The sequence below is a fragment of the Lissotriton helveticus genome, chromosome 3_1 (genome assembly GCF_964261635.1).
Source record: "Lissotriton helveticus chromosome 3_1, aLisHel1.1, whole genome shotgun sequence".
Lineage (NCBI taxonomy): Eukaryota > Metazoa > Chordata > Amphibia > Caudata > Salamandridae > Lissotriton > Lissotriton helveticus.
In genome coordinates, this window is record NC_136061.1 from 538,618,109 (window position 1) to 538,643,198 (window position 25,090).

The 25,090-nt window shown below is 42.8% G+C and overlaps 1 protein-coding gene across 1 annotated transcript in view; it reads right to left on the reverse strand.

Annotated features, from left to right (window-relative positions):
• Positions 1–442: 442 nt before the first annotated feature.
• The window catches only part of STK17B (serine/threonine kinase 17b), a 189,972-nt gene continuing 165,324 nt past the window's right edge, over positions 443–25,090 (reverse strand). The window contains exon 8 of the mRNA XM_078680419.1: positions 443–1,554. Coding sequence (XP_078536545.1) covers positions 1,296–1,554 — 259 coding nt within the window. The 3' untranslated portion in view covers positions 443–1,295. The remainder of the gene's footprint in view (positions 1,555–25,090) is intronic.

Below are 25,090 nucleotides of genomic sequence, written 5' to 3' on the forward strand. Positions count from 1 at the left end.
CAATGTAACCTCAATCAAATCAACATGGCTGGTAGCTCTCTGGAGCACCTAGAAATAACTGAGTTGTGCACTGTGTGCTATACAAACATAGCACCTTTAATGGGGAGGAGTTGATAAACAATGGACACAAACAGCATTACGCAAAATCTGTGTAGCTGGTACTTTACAATACTCCCTGTAATAGCAAGACGTTAAGCAAATTTTAAATACAACCGACTTACATGAGACGACCCCATGGTGCCAGCATCATGTTTAGTATTGTACGAGTCAAGTAGCAGTTGTACAACATCCAAAATGTAAATAGGAACCTCCACCCTTTTACATTGGTTATTTCTATTTTCTTTCGGTTTAGCCATGTTCCAAACTAAAATATGTTTTTGCAAGGTATGACTTTATCTACATCAATATCTCAAATGCAAAACAAACTATCATAGAATCAGCGTTTTAATTCAAGATGTTTTACACAAGAAATATGCTTTTATATGTTGGAGGAAGAGTGGCTTGAGGATGAAGGGAAAAATATAATGGATAGATCTTTATATCTAGCCATAACCATTTGATCTCTCACCCCTCAACCCTCACAAATCTCTGCTCATTGTCAGCGTATTGCAGTTCCACTCAGACGTTTGTACTTCTAGTTCTATTTTATTGCCTACCCTACAGCTTCATCAGAATTAGGGGTATTCTTGCCCTGAAAACATTTTGTTCTTCACTTTCAATGTTTTGCTTTCCAAGGCATTGACCATATGCCGGTAAGACAGTAAATTATCTTTCATGAATTCTACACAAGCACAACACTGAACCTTAAAACTCAACAAGGAACTTTACCTAGACTAACAATAGTGCTAAGTGCATTATTAGGTTTAACAAACCAGTCTTCAATTTAATACTTACACAGAATTTGTTGTGTACATGAAAATGTTTTCAAATCTGAATCAAATTTGCTTTTAGTCGTCGCTACAATCGACTTATTTTTTGGCAAAGCTTCATTTATTAACAGGTATATAAAAAAACTTAAATATACAGACTGTTCAAAGTTCTTTTGTTAATCTATTAAAATAACTGCTAAAGTTTGATATTCCTTCCATTTCCCTTCAATAATAGATTAAAAAGTGCAAATAGTTTCATACCATAAAAATATAATTTTTTTTATATCAAAGTGCATTTCCAGTTTAAACCCATGATTGAATAAACCGTGATTTCTTGAATGTGAACCTTTGGAATGGACTGGAACACTTGGATCTCTTAAGTACCTGTACAGAGGTATATATATATATATATTTAAAGTCTGAATGTCAAAAGCATTGTGTATGCTGACATAAATAATCAAACCGAAATCGCTTAGAGGCAATGCTGCTGTCATCTGGAATATTCTCTTTGTCTTCGATGTCAGTGAAGACTTCATTGCAGCAGTATCTGATTTTGCCTTCTTCAACCTTTTGCATTGGTTCATCAGATTGCGAAGTTCTTTCATAACTCATATAACTGGGATATGTTAATTCCTCTTGTCGGAGCCAAGAGTGCGAAAGACAGGCCTCTGCAGTCGCTCGGTCCCTGTAACAGAAGCAACACTAATTTAAGGGTGAATACAAGTTTTGTAAATTCAATGATTTCATTAACTGAAACTACTGGAGAGCGAACACATATTAGGAAAAAAGTTACTGTAACATCGGTTCTCCAGCAATGGCATCTTTCCTAGATTTGCATTTATTTGAAGTGTTTTATATAGCGCTGGCTATATATATATATATATATATTCACTGAAAAAACCATAGGTTATAGACCATATATAGTTAGGAATTTGCATTTACAAAACCTTGAAAATTCACTGAAAAAACCATAGGTTAGAGACCATATATAGTTAGCTGGACATTTTATTGACATAAAACCAATGAAATTCCATATATAGTTAGTTGCACTAACTATATATCGCGCACCCGCAATCCACTGCTGATGATGTCACATATTACATCATTCATGACATGGTCAGTGACATCACTGATGACATCACTGATGACATCTCAAATGACATCACTGATGACATCATGACACACCAATACCAGTTACTACATACGCACTCACTGATTCCTACGTCTACACACACATTCACTCATTCACCCATACAATCACTCATACATACAGTCACTCATTATTACAACACTATCATATGCACTCGTACACCTATGCAGACACTCACACACAGCCACTCATCCATGGAGTAACTCACACACCTAGTCAGTCCTGTAAAGAATCAATCACACTTCGATTTCCTCATCTATACAGTTAAACACAGAACACCATACTTCAGTGACATCACTGATGACATCACTGATGACATCTCAAATGACATCACTGATGACATCATGACACACCAATACCAGTTACTACATACGCACTCACTGATTCCTACGTCTACACACACATTCACTCATTCACCCATACAATCACTCATACATACAGTCACTCATTATTACAACACTATCATATGCACTCATACACCTATGCAGACACTCACACACTGCCACTCATCCATGGAGTTACTCACACACCTAGTCAGTCCTGTAAAGAATCAATCACACTTCAATTTCCTCATCTATACAGTTAAACACAGAACACCATACTTTTTCACACATATACTAACACATACTTACTCTCTTATACAATCACTGATACAAGTACACATTGATATGCACAGTCACACACCTCCCAGCCAGCCACACACACACTCAGTCTTCCATACATCCACTCATTCTTCAATATGTAAAACATATTTAAACTTTACAAAAACACACAGACACTAGATGATGTCATCAGTGATGTCATCAGTGATGTCATTTGAGATGTCATCAGTGATGTCACTGACCATGTCATGAATGATGTAATATGTGACATCATCAGCAGTGGATTGCGGGTGCGCGATATATAGTTAGTGCAACTAACTATATATGGAATTTCATTGGTTTTATGTCAATAAAATGTCCAGCTAACTATATGTGGTCTCTAACCTATGGTTTTTTCAGTGAATTTTCAAGGTTTTGTAAATGCAAATTCCTAACTATATATGGTCTATAACCTATGTTTTTTTCAGTAAATTTCATTGGTTTTTTAAAAGCTAATATCTATAGCTGTAAAATATATTCTTTATTACGTGACGTATCACATAGCCACGTGACACGCCTCATGACGCATCGCATAACCGTGACGTATCGGCTCTGCAGCGCAAACAAAACCCGTAACGTAAGCGCACCGGAGCACGCTTACAGATATATATATTTTTTAACCTTAATTAGACAAAATCCACACGTGCACATATCTTGAGGCCTTGCAAAGGCACATCAAACAAACAGTCCCTACAATTTTACCAAGTTTGCTGGAAATCTATTCCCTTATTTTTTTTTTTTACTGTTTCTCTTGGTTTTCCCCTTGTTACGCTTACCGGGACGCTACCTGGTACGTGAACTGGACGCTCCAAAAACACAAGATGGCGGACTCCCGTTACGCTGCCGGTTAGCTGCCCGGTTCGCGTACCGGGACGCGCCTCTACGGCGAAAAATCGCAAAAAAAAATTTATTTTAATTTTTTGCCCCGCGGGGCACTTTAATATCCCCCTCATCAATCCTAGGGGGTCAGGAGGGGTCTACCTTGCCCCCTTTCCTTCATTTCCCCCTTCGTTTTTCACCACATCTTGTCTCTCGATCCTACCGAGAGACAAGATGGCGGCCGCTCTGGACTGTTTAGAATGTTGACAGACACCGGAGAGCCAATCAGCTTCGCTTCGCGAAGTTCCGTTACGCGTCAGGTACGCGAACCGGGGCGCTGCCCGGAGCGCGCTTACAGATATATATATTTTTTTGAACGTTAATTTCTCAAAATCCACTGGAGCACATATATTGAGACCTAGCAAAGGCACATTGGGCTACCAGTCCCTACAATTTTGCCAAGTTTCGTGGAAATCCATTCAGCCGTTCGAGCTAAAAGTGAGGCCAACCGCCCTATGGAAAATTGCATGGGAAAAACGTGTTTTGGGACCCCCTTTTTTCTCGGCCCCCCCTTGACGAAACCCCCCCAAATTTTCAGGGGCTGCTCAGAAACAAAATGTTCCATTTTCCTGAACATTTCAGCCAATTCCGTCCTCAAACGCCAAAGTTATTCGACATAGGATTTTTTCTCTATGGGATTTTTGAAAATTCTAACTATATATACCTACTGGCGACTGCCAGTAGGTAATATATATATATATATATATATATATATACACACTCAGATATCAGAGCACTTTACATGAGGTAAAAAAACAGTGTTACATAATTACATCAGTTACTGGAGCGTAGCATAACATAGAAAAGAAAACAGCATTAAATAATTAAATGAGTTACTATAGCATAGCGTAACATAGCAAAAAAGTCCTATGGGGCAAAGAAGGTAGTGGGGGAATAGTAAAGGGATTGGGATGCAGATCGGGTCAGGCAGACCGGCAAGAGGGAAGTACTACAAGGGACACAAAAAAGTCAGAGTGAATGAGTCAAACCGGTTGGGGAAGGCGTCGCAGGATGCCAAGCAACCGTGGTCGAAACCTGGAAGGAAGGTCATGGCTGGGGAGGGGGGGTGATCCCCAGCCCATCTCCTCAACAGCTACCTAGGCAGCTCAACAGGGCATCAGCCATATTGAAATGGATCCGCAATTGGTAGATTATTAGTTATTCATTGGAGGCACGGGAAGATGGAGACATAGCGGGGAGGCGAGTAACAGTGCCCATGGCCGAAGAGTAGGTGACGGCCGAGGGAGTGATCCACAGCCAATCTCCTCTACAGCTACCAAGGCAACTCCACCGGGCAACGGCCATGTTGCTGGGGCTCCGCTGTCAGAAGATTCCGGTAGTAACATCAGTAACACAAATGCAGAAAATGGAGAACAAAAAGGGTAGTGGGGGATAGGGCAATAGAGCCTGTAGTAGGAATAAAATCAAGAAGTCCTGTATACTCGTTATTAAAAAGAGGTTAATATCAGGGGTCCCTTTACAGTCATGTATGCAGATCCTTCGTCCGTTCGGAGGTACAGCATCACAGCACCAGGGGTCAGCTTCACTCACCGGGCTGGAGTGGTCTGGCGGCGGAGAGGGAAAGTAGAAGGGCCCAAAATGGCTGTCCAGAACTGAACCATTAACCGATAAGATGTCTGGGAGGTTCCCGATGGTAGAGATCACCTGGAGATGCAAAATTAGACTGCCGGACAAAGACAAGGCTGCATGCGGTGAAATCCCACACATGATCGCCACCGCCGAGAAGGACGAGTCCCGTCCCGGTCCAGTAGAATTCCACCCTCGATCTCCGCCTGCCGGCATCTCTCTGCTTTCACACAGTCGCTTAAGGGGTCGCAGTTCACTACTACTGACCTTATGTGGCACGGTGCTCCGTTTGGGAGAGGCTGTGGGAGTCTGCATCCTCCAGAGCATCCCCCAGCCAGGTGCGACGTGCTGCCCTGCCGTTTTCAGCATTTCCGTTCAGCTGAGCGACCTCGGGCAGCGCCCAAGGCCCTCCGACGTCGCTGGCTCACCTTTGACACTTGTAATCCCTTCGATGGCCGGGATCTCTCCGCTTTAACACAGTCGCAGGAGGGGCCACAGTTCAGTCTCCGAAATCTTTGTCGCACGGTGCTCCAGCCAAGAGAGGCCGTGGGAGTCATGCTTAAATTAGAACCAGTCAACAAAGCAGTGTACATTTACCTTCAATAACATTGAAATTAACAGTCCATGGTGTTGCCCTTATTAGGACATGCCTCATGAAATGGGGAGGTTGGTGGGTTGCAAGTGAATCTATGAAAGATACCAATGATGGAGAAGCACAAGCAAATAATTTTACTTCTCTAGCATTGGGTCTTTTATTAATTCAGAAACTTGAACTAATACTACCAAATCAATACATTATACAATTACAGTGGAATACAGGCATAAGGCTTATTTTAAGTCCATATTAATATTGATGATGCATTGCTTTATGAAAGCATGTGTTGTCCTCTGCATTGCTGCTTTACACATGTCATTAACTGGAATCCCTGTGAAAAGATCGGTTGAAGAAGAAATAGCCCTAGTCGAGTGAGCTCTGATTGCTTTGAAAAGAGGTCCGTTCACAGAAGTATGAGCTAAGGGAATGAAAGTCACAATCCATCTAGCCAAAGTGTGTTTTGTTCTGGACCTGCCTTTGTTCGGAAGCTACAAAAAGTGGATCTGTTTGACTAAAACGTTTACCTCAGCGAAGACAGAATTTGAAAGATCTTTTGATGTCTAGGGCGTGCAACAGTTTCTACTGGTGTGGTTGGATTCATAAGAAATATTAACAAGCATTTACAATGCAACGGTCTCGCCTTTGCAAAAGTTAGAGCTATTGGCATTGTAAATAACACATTTTTTATTTATGTGTTGGTTTTGAAAACAGAAAAATAAATGGCATTGTTACTTACAATGCCAATAGCTTAATCTTGCAAATGCGAGAATGTATTGTGCACTGAGAGGGACAGTAAGGTGGCATTTGCGCTGAGAGGGGCAGTGAGGAAGTATTGTGTGTTGAGGGGACAGTGAGGAGGTATTATGTGTTGAGGGTTCAGTGAGGAGGTATTGTGCACTGAGGGGGCAGTGAGGAGGTATTGTGCGTTGAGGGGGCAGTAAGGAGGTATTGCACACTGAGGGGGGCAGTGAGGAGGTGTGGTGCCAGCACATTTAAATCACAAAACTCTAAAGAAAGTTATTATTACTTGTGTTACCCAAAAGGTGCATCGCTTCTTGACCTGCTAACAATACCAGCACTGGAGTCCTCTTTCACCTTCCACCACTGCTGCGGATTCACATTACGTTACTGCTTACCTAGTTTGTTGTCTCACCAGCTTAAGAAATGGGAACGCATCTCTCTGCAGGCCATGATCAGTGGTCCTCAGCTGTCCTCGCACCTCCTGATATACTGGGGTGCTGTGTGGTAGGTGTGCTGCGGCGCAGTAGCTTCAGTGTGTGATCTTAGGCAGCTCTTGCAGCACAGCAGCGCCCAGTAAGGCACCTGACAGAATCATTCTCCCCCAGAGGTACTCACCCGGCTGGACACCAGAGGCAGCAGCAGGACGAGCCCCCACATCTCCAGGGGCGCATGTTGGGGTCGCGGAAGTACTGCGTGCACCCGTAGAGTGCGTGGCTGACTCCTGTGACTTGAAAAGATTCCTGGAGCGCAGATATAGGGGCACAAGCACCCTCACACATCCTGCACCGTCAAAGTACCACCGAGTTCTTAAAACAAATAGTTTCTTACCTGTCGGTGTAGTTTTGCAGCTTGAAGATCTTTCTGGATTCACTATGCTGTGCATATTCCGCCATCTAGTGGTTGGAGTTCGGAAAGTGCTTTGTATTATTATTATCATTATTTTTTTGCTGTTGGAGGTTGCGAAACTTGATCCCTCTGGTGAGGCTACAAACCCCATCGTGTGTGTGCAGACTCTTAGATTATATTTTCCCCTTCTGCCTTGCGATTTTGTCTCATTGCTTAATAAGTCTACTATATATATTGCCTAAGGGGCTGAGAGTGCAGGGACACTAGTCGATTTTCAAAAACGGTGACTTCTTTATAAATATTATATACATATTGACATGTACACACCTGTCTTTTTTTCTTTTTCGTTGCATGTTTGTGTCTACATACGTATGCAAACGTAATATATATATATATATATCTCCTTGTATTAGCACCTGCTTCTCCAGCCTCATCTTTCTGGCGGAGGTGGGTGGGTTCGCTAGTGAATCCAGAAAGATCTTCAAGCTGCAAAACTACACCGACAGTTAAGAAACTATTCGTTTTGCAGCGTGAATCTTTCTGGATTCACTATGCTGTGCATAGACTTCGTAGCGGTTTAGTTACGTTTGCGGCGGCTGGGTGGAAGATGAGCATCGGTTGTTGAATATATGTTGAAGCACCTTCTGTCCGACTTGGGCTTTCTTGTTTATTTTGTATTTCCACACAGTAGTGCTTCGTGAACGTGTGCACTGAAGCCCATGTTGCTGCCAGGTATAGGTCTTGAAAGGGTGTGTTAGCCAGGAAGGCTATTGTTGCACCCTTCTTCCTGGTAGAGTGGGACCGTGCCCCTCCTGCTAATTATCGGCCTGCCTGTTTACCTAGTAGGTATCCATACGGCTTTCCTTTGAGGAAAAATACCCATATACATACTAATTCGCGTATTAATCTGTATTTGTTTTAAAAATGTTAGATGTGACCAGGAACAACCCCATTGGACGTTTTATTCAAATGGTTAAACGTTCTAGGCCCATTCATCCTCATGTAGGCTAACACCTGATTTCCTTGTTATATTGTGTGCGTGCTATTTTTAATATGGTCCTTACCAACCACTAGCTCTTTTTTTTTTGATGCAATGGGCCGGTTTTTACCACCATAATTAGAGACGGCTTAATGGTTTTTTGGGGGGCCTGGCTGATGTACGGGAGTACGTATTCCTTGTCTGATGCTCACCTTGGTAGCCCAGACCACTGCAGGGATATGCTGATGCCCTGTTGAAATTTGTTACCACCCTTCCGTGGTTATGGTATTGTAGAACATGGGCGCTATTACCTGCTTATGCGTACTGTTAATGTTCTTAGGAGAGAAAGGAGGGTAGAGGAAAGAAAGGCCTTACCCTATTATCTGCCTTAGCTTGTACATATATACGTACCTGATGCTATATCAGCTATATATCTAATATATATATTGTGATGCAGAGGGCCACATATGTGTGCGCTTATCCTTTCCTTACGAAGAATACTCCACCCATGTGGTCTATCCAAATATTAACTTGTACAGGAGAAGTTGTCTTGGACTTAGTTTGGCCACTGGGTTCAAGGAAGGTGACGGCCCTTTGAGTGTATCGCGCCCAGAGGGCCTTTTTGCTAACTACTTGCGAATGGTCTCCTAATTTTTATTAGGCTATTGCCTGGTGATATTTGGTATTGAGTTGCCTTGTGATTCCGTGCAAGGGAGAAATACCGTAACCTTTCACTGTGCTGTGTGCAGACCATGTGTAGTTTCTATCATGTAGGCAGGAAGCCTGAAGAACTGCACCCTGCTTGTGTTCATTCTGCCCTTATGGATGGTTATGATAGTTGTAACGGGAACACGCAGTGGTAGGTGTGTGTTGCATTTGCCCTTATATCTTGTGAATAATAGGAGGTCCCCTCCGGTGGGCCACGTGTGGGGTACTTGTTCCTACATAATCCCAGTCAACCTACTTTGCTATAGGGTAGGCACATGCAATGTTTGAGGTATTGCTTTGATTGTGTTTGTGTTACTGTGTGTATGTGCAGCACGTGGTGTAAGGGTGTGCACCCCCCACTGTAGTTGGCGAAAGTTATGGTCGCGGCAAACCGCAGTTGGCCGGCCATGTGGGATACCTTTGGAAGTCTCGGTGAACTCCATTGAAGAGCCCCTGGCTTCTTTATGGTGTTCAGAAAGGCCGCAGTGAACCTCAGTTGCCGGCTTTCTGATTGGAATCGGTGGCCAACTCCCCTTGAAGAGCTGCCGGCTCCCTTATGGTGTGAAGATCAGTCTCTGTGGTAGGAGAAGACTTCCACCTTTTGGGCTCAACACTCCCATAGTGTGTGTGAGGTAAGTGTGGTAAGCCCACCCCTCTCATGGTGACCAGCCCATTAAGTGAAACTGAACCGGCTTTGTTATTGAAGCAAACAATGTTGTGCTGCAAGTACATATTGCATTGTGAAAGAAATGCTGTGTAGCGTGCGTAGATATGTACCTGTATGTTGGGGTTTGTAGTCTTGCTGAGTGAGACTCAATTGCCCCTTAGAAGTAACAGTGCGCTTAGAGTATGCATCGTGTCATATCTGCAGCACGGTGTGAAGATCAGTCTCTGTGGTAGGAGAAGAGTTCCACCTTTTGGGCTCGGCACGTCCATAGTGTGTGTGAGGTGAGTGTGGTTGTGGTAAGCCCACCCCTCTCATGGTGATCAGCCCATTTAGTGAGACTGAATCGGCTTTTGTTATTGAAGAAAACCAATGTTGTGCTGCAAGTACATACTGCATTGTGAAAGAAATGCTGTGTAGCGTGCGTAGATATGTACCTGTATGTTAGAAGTAACAGTGCGTTTAGAGTACGCATAGTGTCATATCTGCAGCACCGTCTGTTTTAGGCCTTATGTATGTTGTATATTTTACACCGGCCTCAGTGAACCACCCATAATGTGTATGAGAGGATTGCGGTTGTGGTATGCCCCAGCATCTCGTGGCGATCAGGCCCTTAGTGAAGCTGATTCGCCATTGATATTGAAGCCAACTTAAAGTTGCGTTGCAAGTACATGTCGCGGTGGGGTAATGCTGTCTAGCGTTTGAAAACTATGTACTTGTCTTCTGGGGTTAATAGTCCTGTTGTGTGAGACTTAATTCCCCATTATAACTATGCCTGTTGTGCTTAGAGAATGTGCATAGTGTTTATGTGACACACGCCAGTTTTAAAACATGGTTGTGCCATCCAGTAGTGAATAGAGGAGGGAGTAGGTATGTGTTCCAAATGTCTTGTGTGACAGTGCTCCAAAAGACATTGTATGTGCTCCCTATAGAAAAAAGTGTTCCTATTTTTCAGCCTTTTTTTTCCCCCGGTGTCATGCGGTGCGTGTTACCGGTAAAAGGGGGGCGTATATGTATATATTAAAACACATACATGAACTGTTTGCATATGTAATACCATGTTTTGCTTAACACGTGTATATATATATATATATATATATATATATATATATATATATATTCACTGAAAAAAACATAGGTTTTAGGCCTTATATAGTTAGGAATTAGCATTTAAAAAACCATTGAAATTCACTGAAAAAGCATAGGTTTCAGGCCTTATATAGTTAGGAATTAACATATAAAAAACCATTGAAATTCCTCCTATATAAATTCCTCCTATATAGTTAGTTGGACTAACTATATATGGCGCACCCGCAATCCACTGCTGATGATGTCACATATTACATCATTCATGACATGGTCAGTGACATCACTGATGACATCACCGATGACATCTCAAATGACATTACTGATGACATCACTGATGACATCATCCAGTGACTGTGTGTTTCTGTAAAGTTTAAATATGTTTTACATATTGAAGAATGAGTGGATGTATAAGTGTCTGGATGAAGGATTTAGTAGGTGCGTGACTGACTGTATGAGTGAGTGATTAAATGTGTCTTACTGAATGCATAGGTTAGTGACTAAACTGAATGTGTGCATCAGTATGTCTGTTGTTGTGTAAGCTGCTGCATGCGTTGATCAGTAGCTATATGAGTGGCTATATGGGTTATTGATTGGTTGCCCAAATATTTGTATGGGAGACTGAGTGTGTGTGTGGCTGGCTGGGAGGTGTGTGACTCTGTGCAGATCAATGTGTACTTGTATCAGTGATTGTATAAAAGAGTAAGTATGTGTTAGTATATGTTTGAATAAGTAAGGTGTTGTGTGTATAACTATATAGATGAGGAAATGGAAGTGTGATTGATTCTTTCATGACTGACTAGGTGTGTGAGTAACTCCATGGATGAGTGGCAGTGTGTGAGTGTCTGCATAGGTGTATGAGTGCATATGATAGTGTTGCATTGATGAGTGACTGTATGTATGAGTGATTGTATGGGTGAATGAGTGGATGTGTGAGTAGACCTAGGAATCAGTGAGTGCCTATGTAGTAACTGGTATTGGTGTGTCAATAGTTGCAAGAATGGTAGTCTTTATTTAACACAGGGTGTATCAAAGGTTATATTAGAGTGTGAGGAGGTGCATCGTATTATCACATGAATGATGTACTCAGTGATGTCATCAGTGATGTCAAATGAGATGTCATCAGTGATGTCATCAGTGATGTCATTTGAGATGTCATCGGTGATGTCATCAGTGATGTCACTGCCCATGTCATGAATGATGTAATATGTGACATCATCAGCAGTGGATTGCGGGTGCGCCATATATAGTTAGTCCAACTAACTATATAGGAGGAATTTCAATGGTTTTTATATGTTAATTCCTAACTATATAAGGCCTGAAACCTATGCTTTTTCAGTGAATTTCAATGGTTTTTTTAAATGCTAATTCCTAACTATATAAGGCCTAAAACCTATGGTTTTTTCAGTGAATTTCAAAGGTTTTTTAAATGCTAATTCCTAAATATATATGGTCTATAACCTATGGTTTTTTCAGTGAATTTCATTAGTTTTTTAAAAGCTAATATCTATAGCTGTAAAATATATTCTTTATTACGTGACGTATCACGTAGCCACGTGAGACGCCTCATGGGTGAAAGAAATCTCATCAGATGCGTTTCGGGCACGTCCGTGCCCTTGCTCACTGTGTGTGTGTGTGTGTGTGGAGGGTCAGTTAGCCTTACTGTGAATGGTATTAGGCCAGGTATGTTTTGTCTTCGGTGTTTACTTTGACAGACTGGTGTACTTCATACCTGAAATTATAGTCCGTTACCTAGGTCACTCAAATACGTGTCCATTGTGCTTCCTTCTATATATTGCTTAGTGAGAGGATCCAAAATTTCATGTGGCTCAGCCACTGCTCCCAAAATCAGTTTCCACCCTGTGATGATAATCTCCCAAAACCGTTTTAGGAGTATGTCTTCCTTAAGAAGCAGCATTCATTCTACTTTTGTGACTGTATGTAAAACAGTGCTTTTCAATCATGCTGCACAGGCAGTTGTCAGGGCTGCGCATGCCATTGACTTCAGTGTACAGAAGACTTGCGCTTAGCAGAGCTGTTTGTTTTCAGTGGATATCGGCGTTACTCACCCAGTCCTGCCAAGCGTCACGCAACAGGTGTGACGCTCACGCATTCCAGTGCGGTGATCCGCATCACCGCACTGGAATGTATTGTCACGCATAATTGCCACCTGCCTGCCAGGCATGCCAGCAACGGCACCAGGCTGTGCCCGGGCTCGCTCTGCTGCTCTGAGAGAGGTGAGCCTGCTTCGAGTTCCGAACAGTTAACAAGACTGCTCTCAGCTCTGTGGCTGAGAGCGCTACAATGTTTCCCTCTGACTCTCTGCACTCTGCCAGGAGTCAGTGTTGCCCTGGAAACAAAATGCGCAAATCATGGTGCTGCGCCAGCGCGGCTCTCAGATATAGCATCACTGCAGGGGGCCGGGCTGCCCTCTCACTCACTGCAGCTGTCATTCACTGACCGGCGTGGCACCAGGAGGCCGGGAATAAATTCATCCAGATGTGCGGCTGTTAGAGTGCCATCACGTCCGGAGGAACAGGAAGTAAGCAGAAGCGACGGGAATCTGAGAGAGTGCAGGCTGCTCACAGTGTCTCTCATGCCATGGACGCCCCGCTAAACACCGCCGTTCACGCTGTAATTTATGTGGTGCGGCGCCGCGCGGCTGAAAGGTATTATGTAAATCTTGATAGGTCATTTCTTAGCTTGAGGCTGGCGTGCGTTTTGGAAAACTTTGTATTTCGAAGTCTGTTAGAGATACTCTGTGCATCAATGGAAATTAATATGCCAGTGTGCTTTTTCAAAAAACTTGTCTGTCTTCCTCCTGGTTTTTAGATCATTTGACAGCTGAATTGGTGATTTGGAGATCTGTTTACAAAGGTCGGTGTTGTAGTGTGCTTTCCGGCTATGATGAAGCAGCTGTTTTGTTCCCGTATTATAGCGTGTTTCATAATATCATTTTTTTCCTGCATAATATTTTAATGTTTTGCGAGCATGTCTTCATTAAAAAAAGCATGTTTCTAAGCCATTCTGCACATGGATACAAACAGCGTTGTACAAATTACCATAAATACGTGGTAACAACTTTAAAATATGTATTGTTTGCATTAATGAATATAATACAAACTTTCATTGTGTACACTACTAAACAGACATAATTTGCTATTAAACTTGAAAGGCACTCTGGGCTTTGACGAAAGTGCATTATAGCAGGATATCCGCCACCCTCAGCCTGTGTCCGAGTCTGGGCCACCCCTGTAATTGCTGATGTCACCTGACAACACTAGAGCTCTCCTTCCACACGTGCTCTGAGTCCGGGAGAGGCTGAGCAGGTGGAGTTTAGGGCAGGCCCACGGCCCGCCTCTAACATTAGCCGAGCAGGACCACTGTGACCCGTTCTGCATTGAGAGCTCCTCACCTCTACCGTCGTGACTGGGGACAGACAGACTGACCTGGCTACTGTACAGCAGCTGAGTGTATGCAGGCGGCTTAGCCAGTGAGTGTAACAAACACAGACACACTAACTTCTAGGACATCGGCAGCTGCATTATTTTTTCCCCACCTAGTCGCATCAGTGTAGTGTTGTGACTATTAGACACAAGGTATTATTAAATTAAGGCTACCACAATAATGTCACACTGAGGAGGGTTAAATATCCCTGTTAAAAGTACTTGACTGTACCAATGATGCAACGCATATTCCCAAAAACTACCATTCGTTTACAAGGGGACTAGGTTAGTTCTCTTGGATTTCTGGTGATGTGCGGCAGGTTTAAGATTTTCTTAAAGTTTCCTGTTGCTCAAATGAGTGTCATTTCTGATATTTATATGTTTTCCACGTCTTTACTGCTTGGTTTTGCTTGCGAAAAAGTGTCACTCATAGTGGTTCAAATGTCACTCATAATTACACAGAGTTTAAGAAAGTGATACACATAGCAACCTGAAACCTTGGCAGCTATGCTCACCGGCTGCTCTGCAGGCGGGCTCCTCGCTTCCCCGGGCGGCGGCTGGACTGCGGCGGGGGCGGGCACCGACAATGTGCCCCGCGCCCCCTCCGCCACTGCTCCAGCCTCCCTCTTGGTCTCCGGGGCTCCCTCGGCACAGGGGAGCCCCGCACCTGTCCGTCCCGCCTCCTCTTCGTCCTGGTGCCGGCGGCTTCCTTCTCTCCTCGGGGCTCCCTCAGCACACGGGAGCCCCAGCCGCAGATGACGCTTCTCTTCCAGGTGGCAGGGCTCCCTCCCATCACGGGAGCCCTGCAGAGTCAGCCGCCATCTTCCTTCTTCCCCCTCGCGGCGGGGGCGGGCATTCCCGGCCGGCCGCGCTGGGATTGGCCGGCCGGGCCCAGCACTTCCGGGTCGCCGCGGGCAGCGCGGTGGCCCAATTTCAGGCAGGCAGGCGGGGACACAAACGAAGTGGGCACTCAGCCGCAGACGACGCTTCTCTTGCAGGTGGCAGGGCTCCCTCCCATCACGGGAGCCCTGCAGTCAGCCGCCATCTTCCTTCTTCCCCCTCGCGGCGGGGGCGGGCATTTCCAGCCGGCCACGCTGGGATTGGCCAGCCGGCCCCAGCACTTCCGGGTCGCCGCGGCGGCCCGATTTCAGGCAGGCAGGCGGGGAACAGTGCGCGCACGGGTGCGCGCCGATAGATATATAATTGATTTTAAATGCAATTTTCTCAGCAAATACTGGACGGATTTAGACCATTTAAAGAAAAGCGTAATCTGCGAACCAGTCACTTCCATTTTACCAAATTTCAAATAATTCCGTTCAGCCGTTCGGGCTGTAGCCGTGTCTAAAGGTCCTATGGAAATTTGCATGGGGAAAACACGTTTTGGGACCCCCCTTTTATCTCAGCCCCCACTTGACGAACCCCCCTCAAACTTTCAGGGAAGGAGCGGAGCGTAACGGGCCATCTTCTTTGGGAAATTCACATAGATTCATTAACCGACGCCAAAGTTATTCCCAATAGAATGTTGTGGATTTCCTATGGAAACTAGGTCCTAACTATATATACCTACTGGCGACCGGCAGTAGGTAATATATAAGAGGAATTAAGAAATTATGATCTTTTGAAGGAGGATTTGACCAAGGTTAAAACATGGATCAGATATATAGATGATTTGTTCATAGTGTGGGGTGGAACAGAGGAGGAGGCGACCAGGTTCATTGAGAAACTGAACCAGAACGCATACAATATACACCTCACCTACACTATGAGCAAACATCAGGTTGAATTTCTGGATACAGAAATAGAAGTTGTGGAAGGAAAACTGATCTCCAGATTACATAGAAAGGATACGGCTGGCAACAGCCTACTTCATGCTTTGAGTGCACACCCTGACCCACTGAAATGGAGCATCCCATATGGGCAATTACTTAGAGCAAAGAGAAATTGCAGCAATACAGAGGGGTTTGAGAAAGAACAAGAATGTATGTTGACGAGATTCCGGGATAGAGGCTATCCAGAATGGGTGTTGAGAAAAGCTGTGGGCAAAGTTGCAGAGGTAGAGAGAGCTGAAACACTCATCGCTAAAATTGACAATGAGAAAGACAGTACACCCACAAGAATTATAACCACATTTCACCAAAGATCAGACAAGGTCCGTAAAATTATAGCTGACAATTGGAACATTCTTCAGTCGGACAATATATTAGGACCTAAGCTTCCTGAAAGACCCTTAATAACTTATAGAAGGGGTCGCAATCTTAGAGACATCTTGGTCAAAGGTGATAACACGGACACAAAAAACCAACACGTACAGGGCCTCAAAGGATTTTATCCTTGTGGATACTGTGTGGCGTGTAAATCAAGCTACATGGTACAAGAAGTTAGTATTCCGGGACAAAAAACAACACACAAAATTAAACAATTCCTCACATGCAGCACATGCTATGTTATTTATGTTCTTGTATGTCCATGCAACATGAGATATGTGGGCAGCACCACATGCATGGCCAAAAAACGCATACAAGAACATTTACGAGCAATAACCAATGTTGATGTACGATATCCAGTCGCAAGACATTTTCAGGAATATCACCAATCTAAGTCCTTCTTGCAAGATACTTTGCAGTGGAACAAGTCAATGTAGGCAGAAGAGGGGGTAATCGCACTCTAGCACTCAGAAAGAAAGAATCCAAATGGATTATGGAGTTAGAAAGTAGATTTCCGGGGGGCCACAACCTCGATGAGGAACTTGCAACACACCTCTATGAAGAGTAATCCTATCCTGTATATTGTGAACATACTGTACTGAATTGCTTCTGTAATGAATGTTTATGGAATTCTTGTATAATCTTTTAATGCATATTTTATTATTTTTTCCAGGAGAAAAGGAAGGGAGAATTCAATCTTTTTCACATGCACTGCACATCTTCCCTACCCTTTTCTTCGGCACAATAGGAAATCACTGCACTTGATTGAGATAAGAAATTCACTTTTATTCACGTAATTCACTGTTTTTGTATTGAACATTGTCCGGGTTTAAAATTGTGTTAGATTTTCCTTTTTTAAATCATTTTGCATGGATAGGTGTATACATAGAGAGGAATAGTCGGAGATTGATCTATTCCTAACTATAACATATGGATACTGTTTATAGAACACAATACTCTACAGTTTGGGTTATATACTTTATAGGCACTAGTCCGAATGTATATATATGTAAACAGTAACATAGAGAACTATGTCATAAATTAGGCACTAGACCTTATTTAGCTTTAATCGGGCTGTTTCTGCATAACTATACATGAATTATACTTTTACTACGAGACATTCTTTTTGTAAATATTGCAGTCCAGATCTCAGGTTATAGATAACAAATAACATCCATTATTTATGTTATGGTTTTTAATTGTATGGTGAGAATACAACCTCAAGAATAATGCATATCATGTTTTCTAACTAAGAAATGTATTAGTGAAAACACTAGCTTAAAATGGCGGAAGGTTTTGTATAATATGCATTTGGGTGGCTTAGACATTTGTACATCTTCTCTGTCTATGACCTCTGTGTTTACCTTTCAAAAAGCAAAAAAATGTGGAGTTGGGTAACGTGTGAGCAAGACACACTTTGGTGTCGAAACGCGTAACGTTTATTGAGTAAATTAAAAACTTTGGGCATCTCTACCACTGAGTGCGCGTAGTGCTTTCAGCACATTGGGACTAGTTATATATATATATATATTACCTACTGGCGGTCGCCAGTAGGTATATATAGTTAGGATTTTTTCTCTATGGGATTTTTGAAAATTCTATGTCAAATAACTTTGGCGTTTGTGGACGGAATTGGCTGAAATTTTCAGGAAAATGGCACATTTTGTTTCTGAGCAGCCCCTGAAAATTGGGGGGGGGGGTTCGAGAAAAAAGGGGAGTCCCAAAACGTGTTTTTAACATTGAGTTTTCCATAGGGCGGTTGGCCTCACTTTTAGCCCGAACGGCTGAATGGATTTGCACGAAACTTGGCAAAATTGTAGGGACTGGTAGCCCGATGTGCCTTTTGTAGGTCTCAATATATGTGCTACAGTGGATTTTGAGAAATTAACGTTTAAAAAAAGATATATATCTGTAACAGCGGACCGGGCAGCGCTCCGGTTCGCGGACTTTTCGCGCAACGGAGCTTTGTGAAGCGAAGCGGATTGGTTCTCCGGCGTCTGTCAACATTCCAAACAGTCCGTAGCGGCCGCCATCTTGTCTCTCGGTAGGATCGAGAGACAAGAGGAGGCCAAAGCGAAGGGGCAAATGACCATAAGGGGGCATAGTAGATCCTCGCTGACCCCCTAGGTTTGATGTGGAGGTTTTAAAAGGGCCCCGCGGGGCAAAAAAAAAATAATAATAATAATAATCGAACGGCTGAATGGATTTGCACGAAACTTGGTAAAATATTAGGGACTGGTAGCCCGATGTGCCTTTGCTAGGTCTCAATATATGTGCTCCAGTGGATTTTGAGAAATTAACGTTCAAAAAAAAGATATATATCTGTAACAGCGCTCCGCTTCGCGTAACGGAGGTTTGCGAAGCTGATTGGTCATTCTGTCACTGGGCTATAGTTGGGCTACATCTGGCTGATATTTGGGCTACATTTGTTTTTTTTGTCTCTGGCGGCCATCTTTGGGCTACATTGGGCTACATTGGGCTTCATTGGGCTTCATTGGGCTACATTGGGCTTCATTGGGCTACATTTGGGCTCCAACATATATATAGGCCAATGTAGCCCAATATATATTTTTCAAAGTTAATTTTCGTAAAAACCACTGGAGCACATATCTTGAGACATAGCAAAGGCACATCGGGCTACCAGTCCCTACAATTTTGCCAAGTTTCGTGGAAATCCATTCAGCCGTTCGAGCTAAAAGTGAGTCCAACCGCCCTATGGAAATGAAGGAAATGAATGGGTAATTTGTAATTAGCAAATAGCTCATCGCAAACTAGGAATGGTAAAGAATCGCTATTTATTCCTTAAAGTTCGCTATTTAGGAAATGCAAAAAACTTTGATGATACATATGGCGGTTCATCTCTAACAAGATAAGAAGCATAGGGATAGATTTATGATGACTGGCGCATCACCAGGGATGTGTTAGTCATTCTGTGCCGCTGTTCCGTCACCTATGGTGTGCTGCATGTACAATGCGGCGCATCATGGGGCAAAAACAGCACAGATGCGTGATGTATCTGTGCCGTAAAGGTGGCGCATTGCTGGAGTTGTATCGCAAGTGTGATGAAGCTCCAGCAAGGGTCGGGGGTGCCCCTGTCGCAGGGTTTCTGTTCTCACACAGAACTGTGGACAGAGGATTGGAACCTCGGCGAATTAGGGTGCCCCAAAACTCACCTTAGTAATCAAAAACCCCTTAGCAAGCTAGGTACAGTGTCACATTGGATATAACAAACTCTCAATGTTTAGACAATCCAGAATATGAACTTATAGTACCTCAGGATACGTGGAACTCATGAACAGTCGGTCGTTATATATTTCTTAGAAACCAGAACATGGAGTTAAGAAGAACACATGTGTATTTGAAATGTTTATTTACTAATGCCGTCTTCTCAGGCGTAGTATCTTAGATAATACAAGTACACATATTATCAGTAGCAAAATTACCAGCATAGTTACTAGTACATAAAAAGCGAATGGTGACAGTATGTTAACATGCTGTAAATGAATAAGAGTTAGCAACACTTATAAGCAGCCACGGGCCGTGGAGGGAGTTACGGTGGGGCAGGGAGGCGGGGAGGGGGAGGGGCAGGGTGGAGAGGGCTCCACCCTGCCCCTCCCCCTCCCCGCCTCCCTGCCCCACCGTAACTCCCTCCACGGCCCGCGGCTGCTTATATCTCACCCTCCCTAATACACATATTATATTATTTGCTAAGAAGGTCTGTTTGTGTTGGTTTAGGGCGTGCCCATACTTTAGTGTCTTAGATTTGAAGGAATCACATCAGCATACACCAGCTCTCTCTTCATGTGAACCGCATCAACTGTTGTGTATGTGTGTTCGGCAAAGCAATATAGAACCCGCCTCATGCCCAGAATTGGCAGAAGCTGCACTTATGTTATGAGTATGAAGTCGTGGAGATCAGACCTCATAACAATTCTGTATCGTGTTGTTCTTGAAACTTCAGCACTCGCTGTACAGATATAGTTTAACAAGCAAAGCAGATAGTAGAGGAATAACATATTATTCTCATGTAAACCACGATGAAGTACTAGGTTGAAAGCTAAAGCAACAACTAAGTGTCGTGTGCAGAAGTTGCAAAAAAGGAAAAATGGCGTTTAAACCGGTAATGAGCCCATGCTAACTTAACACGGTGTAAAGATATCCAGGACCTAGATGACACCTCCCCATGATCCGGAAACGAACTGAATAAGATAATAGAAGTGCCATCTCATGAGAGCAGATTGCAACTTTATATGTGGACGGTCCGCAAGGTAAAACATTAAAAACTAGGAAAATTTAATGCTAAAGAAAAATAAAACAGCCAAGTACTTTATCGAGTCTTAAGCCAATAGGCAAGCTAAATAATAAAAACTTGACAAATAAGTCAATGAATTGTCAATGAAATGCTAGTACTCAGCATATCAAACATGAAAAAGGTCTATGACATAACTGTGTATGCAAAATAAGCTGCAACAGCCTCCAATAGGAAGTCACCGTCTTCATCCGAAAAGAGTTCAGCCATCCAATTTAAAAGCGGAAAAGAACATACGTGCTCTCCCAGCACCGGATCCTCTATCACCATCAGAGGACAGCTCGGTGGGTTTTCAAGAAAGCTCTGTTCCAAGAAAGACTGTGTTGCCGCCAGTAAATTCCAGGGACCAATTAGTCCATGCATCAATGCCACAGCCATAATCCTTTCGCCAGGACAAACCAACTCGTGAGTAATGATAGGAGTCATCAGCTGATTAAAGTCGACGTCAGGAGAAACCGGTCCGCAGAGACACAAATCAATGGCCCAATCGAAATCACAGGTCAGGCAGTGAAATACAGGCTGGACACAGGTGAAGTAGGAGAATCGAAAAGATAATCCATATGCCGTGCTTAATATCGCCAACGGCATTGTGCCATAATATTCTAGCATGCGATTGCGGAACAGTGTCAGCAGCTGCAGGGCGGGAGCTTGCACAGGAGGGACATCCATATTTAAAAATGTAAAAAAGCACAAGAGCGTCCGCTGGTAATGCAAGTAAAAATGGGAATCCACGAAGCACAGTGGAAAAAAATAGAATGAAAGAAAGCAGGGATGACTCCAAAGATTTTCTCAAATGAAGTCACGAGACCACTGGTAACAACTTTAAAAAAGTGCGCCAGGCCCTTTGTGGAGGACGCGTTAAAGATAGTCCGAACCATCTTGCTGAAATGGAAAGGCGAATCTGTATTGAAAAGGGTCTGCACCTCTGTACGGGTGTTCGCTATGTGAAGCACGAAAGTTTCACGGGCCGAACTCAAGGCCACCTCTCTCTGAGACAAAAGAGCTCTTATTCTTGCCATGCCGTTGAAATCTGCTCCCAAGGTTGGTATTTGTGGCCAGATTGAAAACTCCCTATGTTCATGTGTGGGAGGAAATAGAACATTTCTGCAGCAAATAACCCGTTCACTTACTGTTACGATAAAAGGAATACTTTTAATTAACCCAGAACAATCTTCATTATTGAGCATCAAATAACTACCATTTTCCAACAACTTGAACGTGGGGATGATAGCAGGAACTGGCGTGCCTTGCAACACGCAAGCCATATTTGGTCGGTGTTTGTTGCATGAACCGTGTAACTGTATGTACCTACACATTAGTGAATGATCTGGCGTCTCAGTGCATTCCTCTCCATTCAGATAAACTTCTTGATCATCTTTGAAACATCTGTATGGGTATGGAAGCGACCAGACCTCATGAAGAAAAGCACTACCTAAAGGTTCATAACGACCTATTGGTATATATTTCATACAATTTGAAAACTTATATAAAGCAAAAGGCAGCGTTATTAAACCGTGGATAAGGCACGTTGCCAAAAAACCCGCAATCCTCTGCTGATGATGTCACTGAGCATGTCATGAATGATGTAATATGTGACATCATCAGCAGTGGATTACGGGTAATAGTATCTCTAGTTTACTCCCCTATAGCTGTCTTTCTTTTAACATAAGTGTCTGTTTCCTTCCCTTATACTTACTGTTCTTTTTTTAAAAATAAATTTTTGGTTCACTTCCGGTTCGCGTACCGGCGAGCGAACTGGGAAGCGAACTACGAGAAATAGAGGTTGGCACAGTTCCAAATATTGTACCAATTTTTTAATAACGGGGAGGTAGTTCTGAAAAGAACTTTTTTTTTATTGTTTTTGTTGTTTTATATTTTTTTTATTATTTTTCTGAACATTTTTTTACTTTTTTTGAATTTTTCTGAACAGTTTTATATTTTTTTGGGTTTTTCTTGCAGGGGGCAATGAAAACGATTCATTGTAAAGGGCTCAACAGGAGCAACAAAACAAAAAAAAAGTATTTATTATTTGGGGCGTTTCGTACAAACTTGCATATGATAGTCAATAGCTCTGTTGATCAGAGTGATGCTTCTTTCTCCGTAGCAAATGAATCCATTGCAATGTACGCAGACGTGTTTTACTTCATGAAATCTCGTTTGAATATTTGGCACCATCTCCCTGCCCTCTGGTCCCGTTACTTCCGGTACAACAGATCTTCTGGCCATAATAGGGAGATTATCTAGGTCGTTACGAAACTGTGCAGCACTGTAGTTGTTAGGATGCCACCTAGTCATATGGCGATGCATTGTGTAGTTTCCGAAACTGTATTTTTTGTCGGTCCCTCTGGACAGTCTATCTTGACATATAAGGCAAGTTACGTATCTTGCATTTACTTTTTTCTGACCTTTGGGAATTTTAAAAAATTGCCAAATGAAGTTTTCTTTCCGGTGAGACGTCCTGGGCTCCTCAGGCAAAAAGTGCCTCTCTTCGTGCTCGTCGTCCTGTTCCTCTTCTTCCTCTTCTTGCTGAATTATAACTTGAGCAGGTGGTCCACTCTTCCTTGGATGTGGTGGAGGTGGTGGGGAAGCACCAGCTGAAGCTACTAAAGAAGCCATTGCTCACTGGTAACAAAGGGTCTTTCTCTCACAATGATGAAAGTCAGAGTGAGGAAAGAAGGAGGGATTTTCATCATTTGGGAAAAACAATAGTTCTCAACCAATGAAAAGTGTTCATTTTAGATTATATGACCTAGTCTTACATCATTAGGAAACCAAAAGTGAAATGAACCAATGAAAAGTGTTATTACCAAGTCACATGACCTGCTGTGTTTACGTTAAGCGCTTTGCAGGGCCTCCCGGTTTGCTTCCAGAAACCTGTGCTTTGCGACTCGGTAAGCGTACCAGTTCGCTAACGTAGCACGTCATATGACGTATCACGCGACAACGCGAAACGTCATGCGGACGGGAGGCGTCACGATGTTGTTTTCTAACGCGGCAGTTGCGGTAAAGAAACGTTTACCGGCTCGCGGTCTATTTCGCGGCATCAAGGTCAGCTAACGGGAAGCTTCCCGATTCGCGAAGCGGGAACGAAGAAAAAAAAATATTTAAAAAAAAAATTATTAATAAACATATAAAATATATTTTTGGATTTAAAGAAGAATACATTTTACAGCTACAGATATTAGCTGTTAAAAAACCAATGAAATTCACTGAAAAAACCATAGGTTATAGACCATATATAGTTAGGAATTAGCATTTACAAAACCTTGAAAATTCACTGAAAAAACCATAGGTTATAGACCATATATAGTTAGGAATTAGCATTTAGAAAACCTTATTTTACTCACACAAAACCATTGAAATTCCATATATAGTTAGTTGCACTAACTATATATCGCGCACCCGCAATCCACTGCTGATGATGTCACATATTACATCATTCATGACATGGTCAGTGACATCACTGATGACATCACTGATGACATCTCAAATGACATCACTGATGACATCACTGATGACATCTCAAATGACATCACTGATGACATCATGACACACCAATACCAGTTACTACATACGCACTCACTGATTCCTACGTCTACACACACATTCACCCATACAATCACTCATACATACAGTCACTCATTATTACAACACTATCATATGCACTCATACACCTATGCAGACAGTCACACACTGCCACTCATCCATGGAGTTACTCACACACCAAGTCAGTCCTGTAAAGAATCAATCACACTTCCATTTCTTCATCTATACAGTTAAACACAGAACACCATACTTCAGTGACATCACTAATGACATCTGAAATGACATCACTGATGACATCTCAAATGACATCACTGATGACATCATGACACACCAATACCAGTTACTACATACGCACTCACTGATTCGTACGTCTACACACACATTCACTCATTCACCCATACAATTACTCATACATACAGTCAGTTATTATTAGAACACTATCATATGCACTCATACACCTAGTCAGTCCTGTGAAGAATCAATCACACTTCGATTTCCTCATCTATAGTTAAACACAGAACACCATACTTTTCACACATATACTAACACATACTTACTCTCTTATACAATCACTGATACAAGTACACATTGATATGCACAGCGTCACACACCTCCCAGCCAGCCACACACACACTCAGTCTTCCATCCATCCAGTCATTCTTCAATATGTAAAACGTATTTAAACTTTACAAAAACACACAGACACTAGATGATGTCATCAGTGATGTCATCAGTGATGTCACTGACCATGTCATGAATGATGTAATATGTGACATCATCAGCAGTGGATTGCGGGTGCGCGATATATAGTTAGTGCAACTAACTATATATGGAATTTCA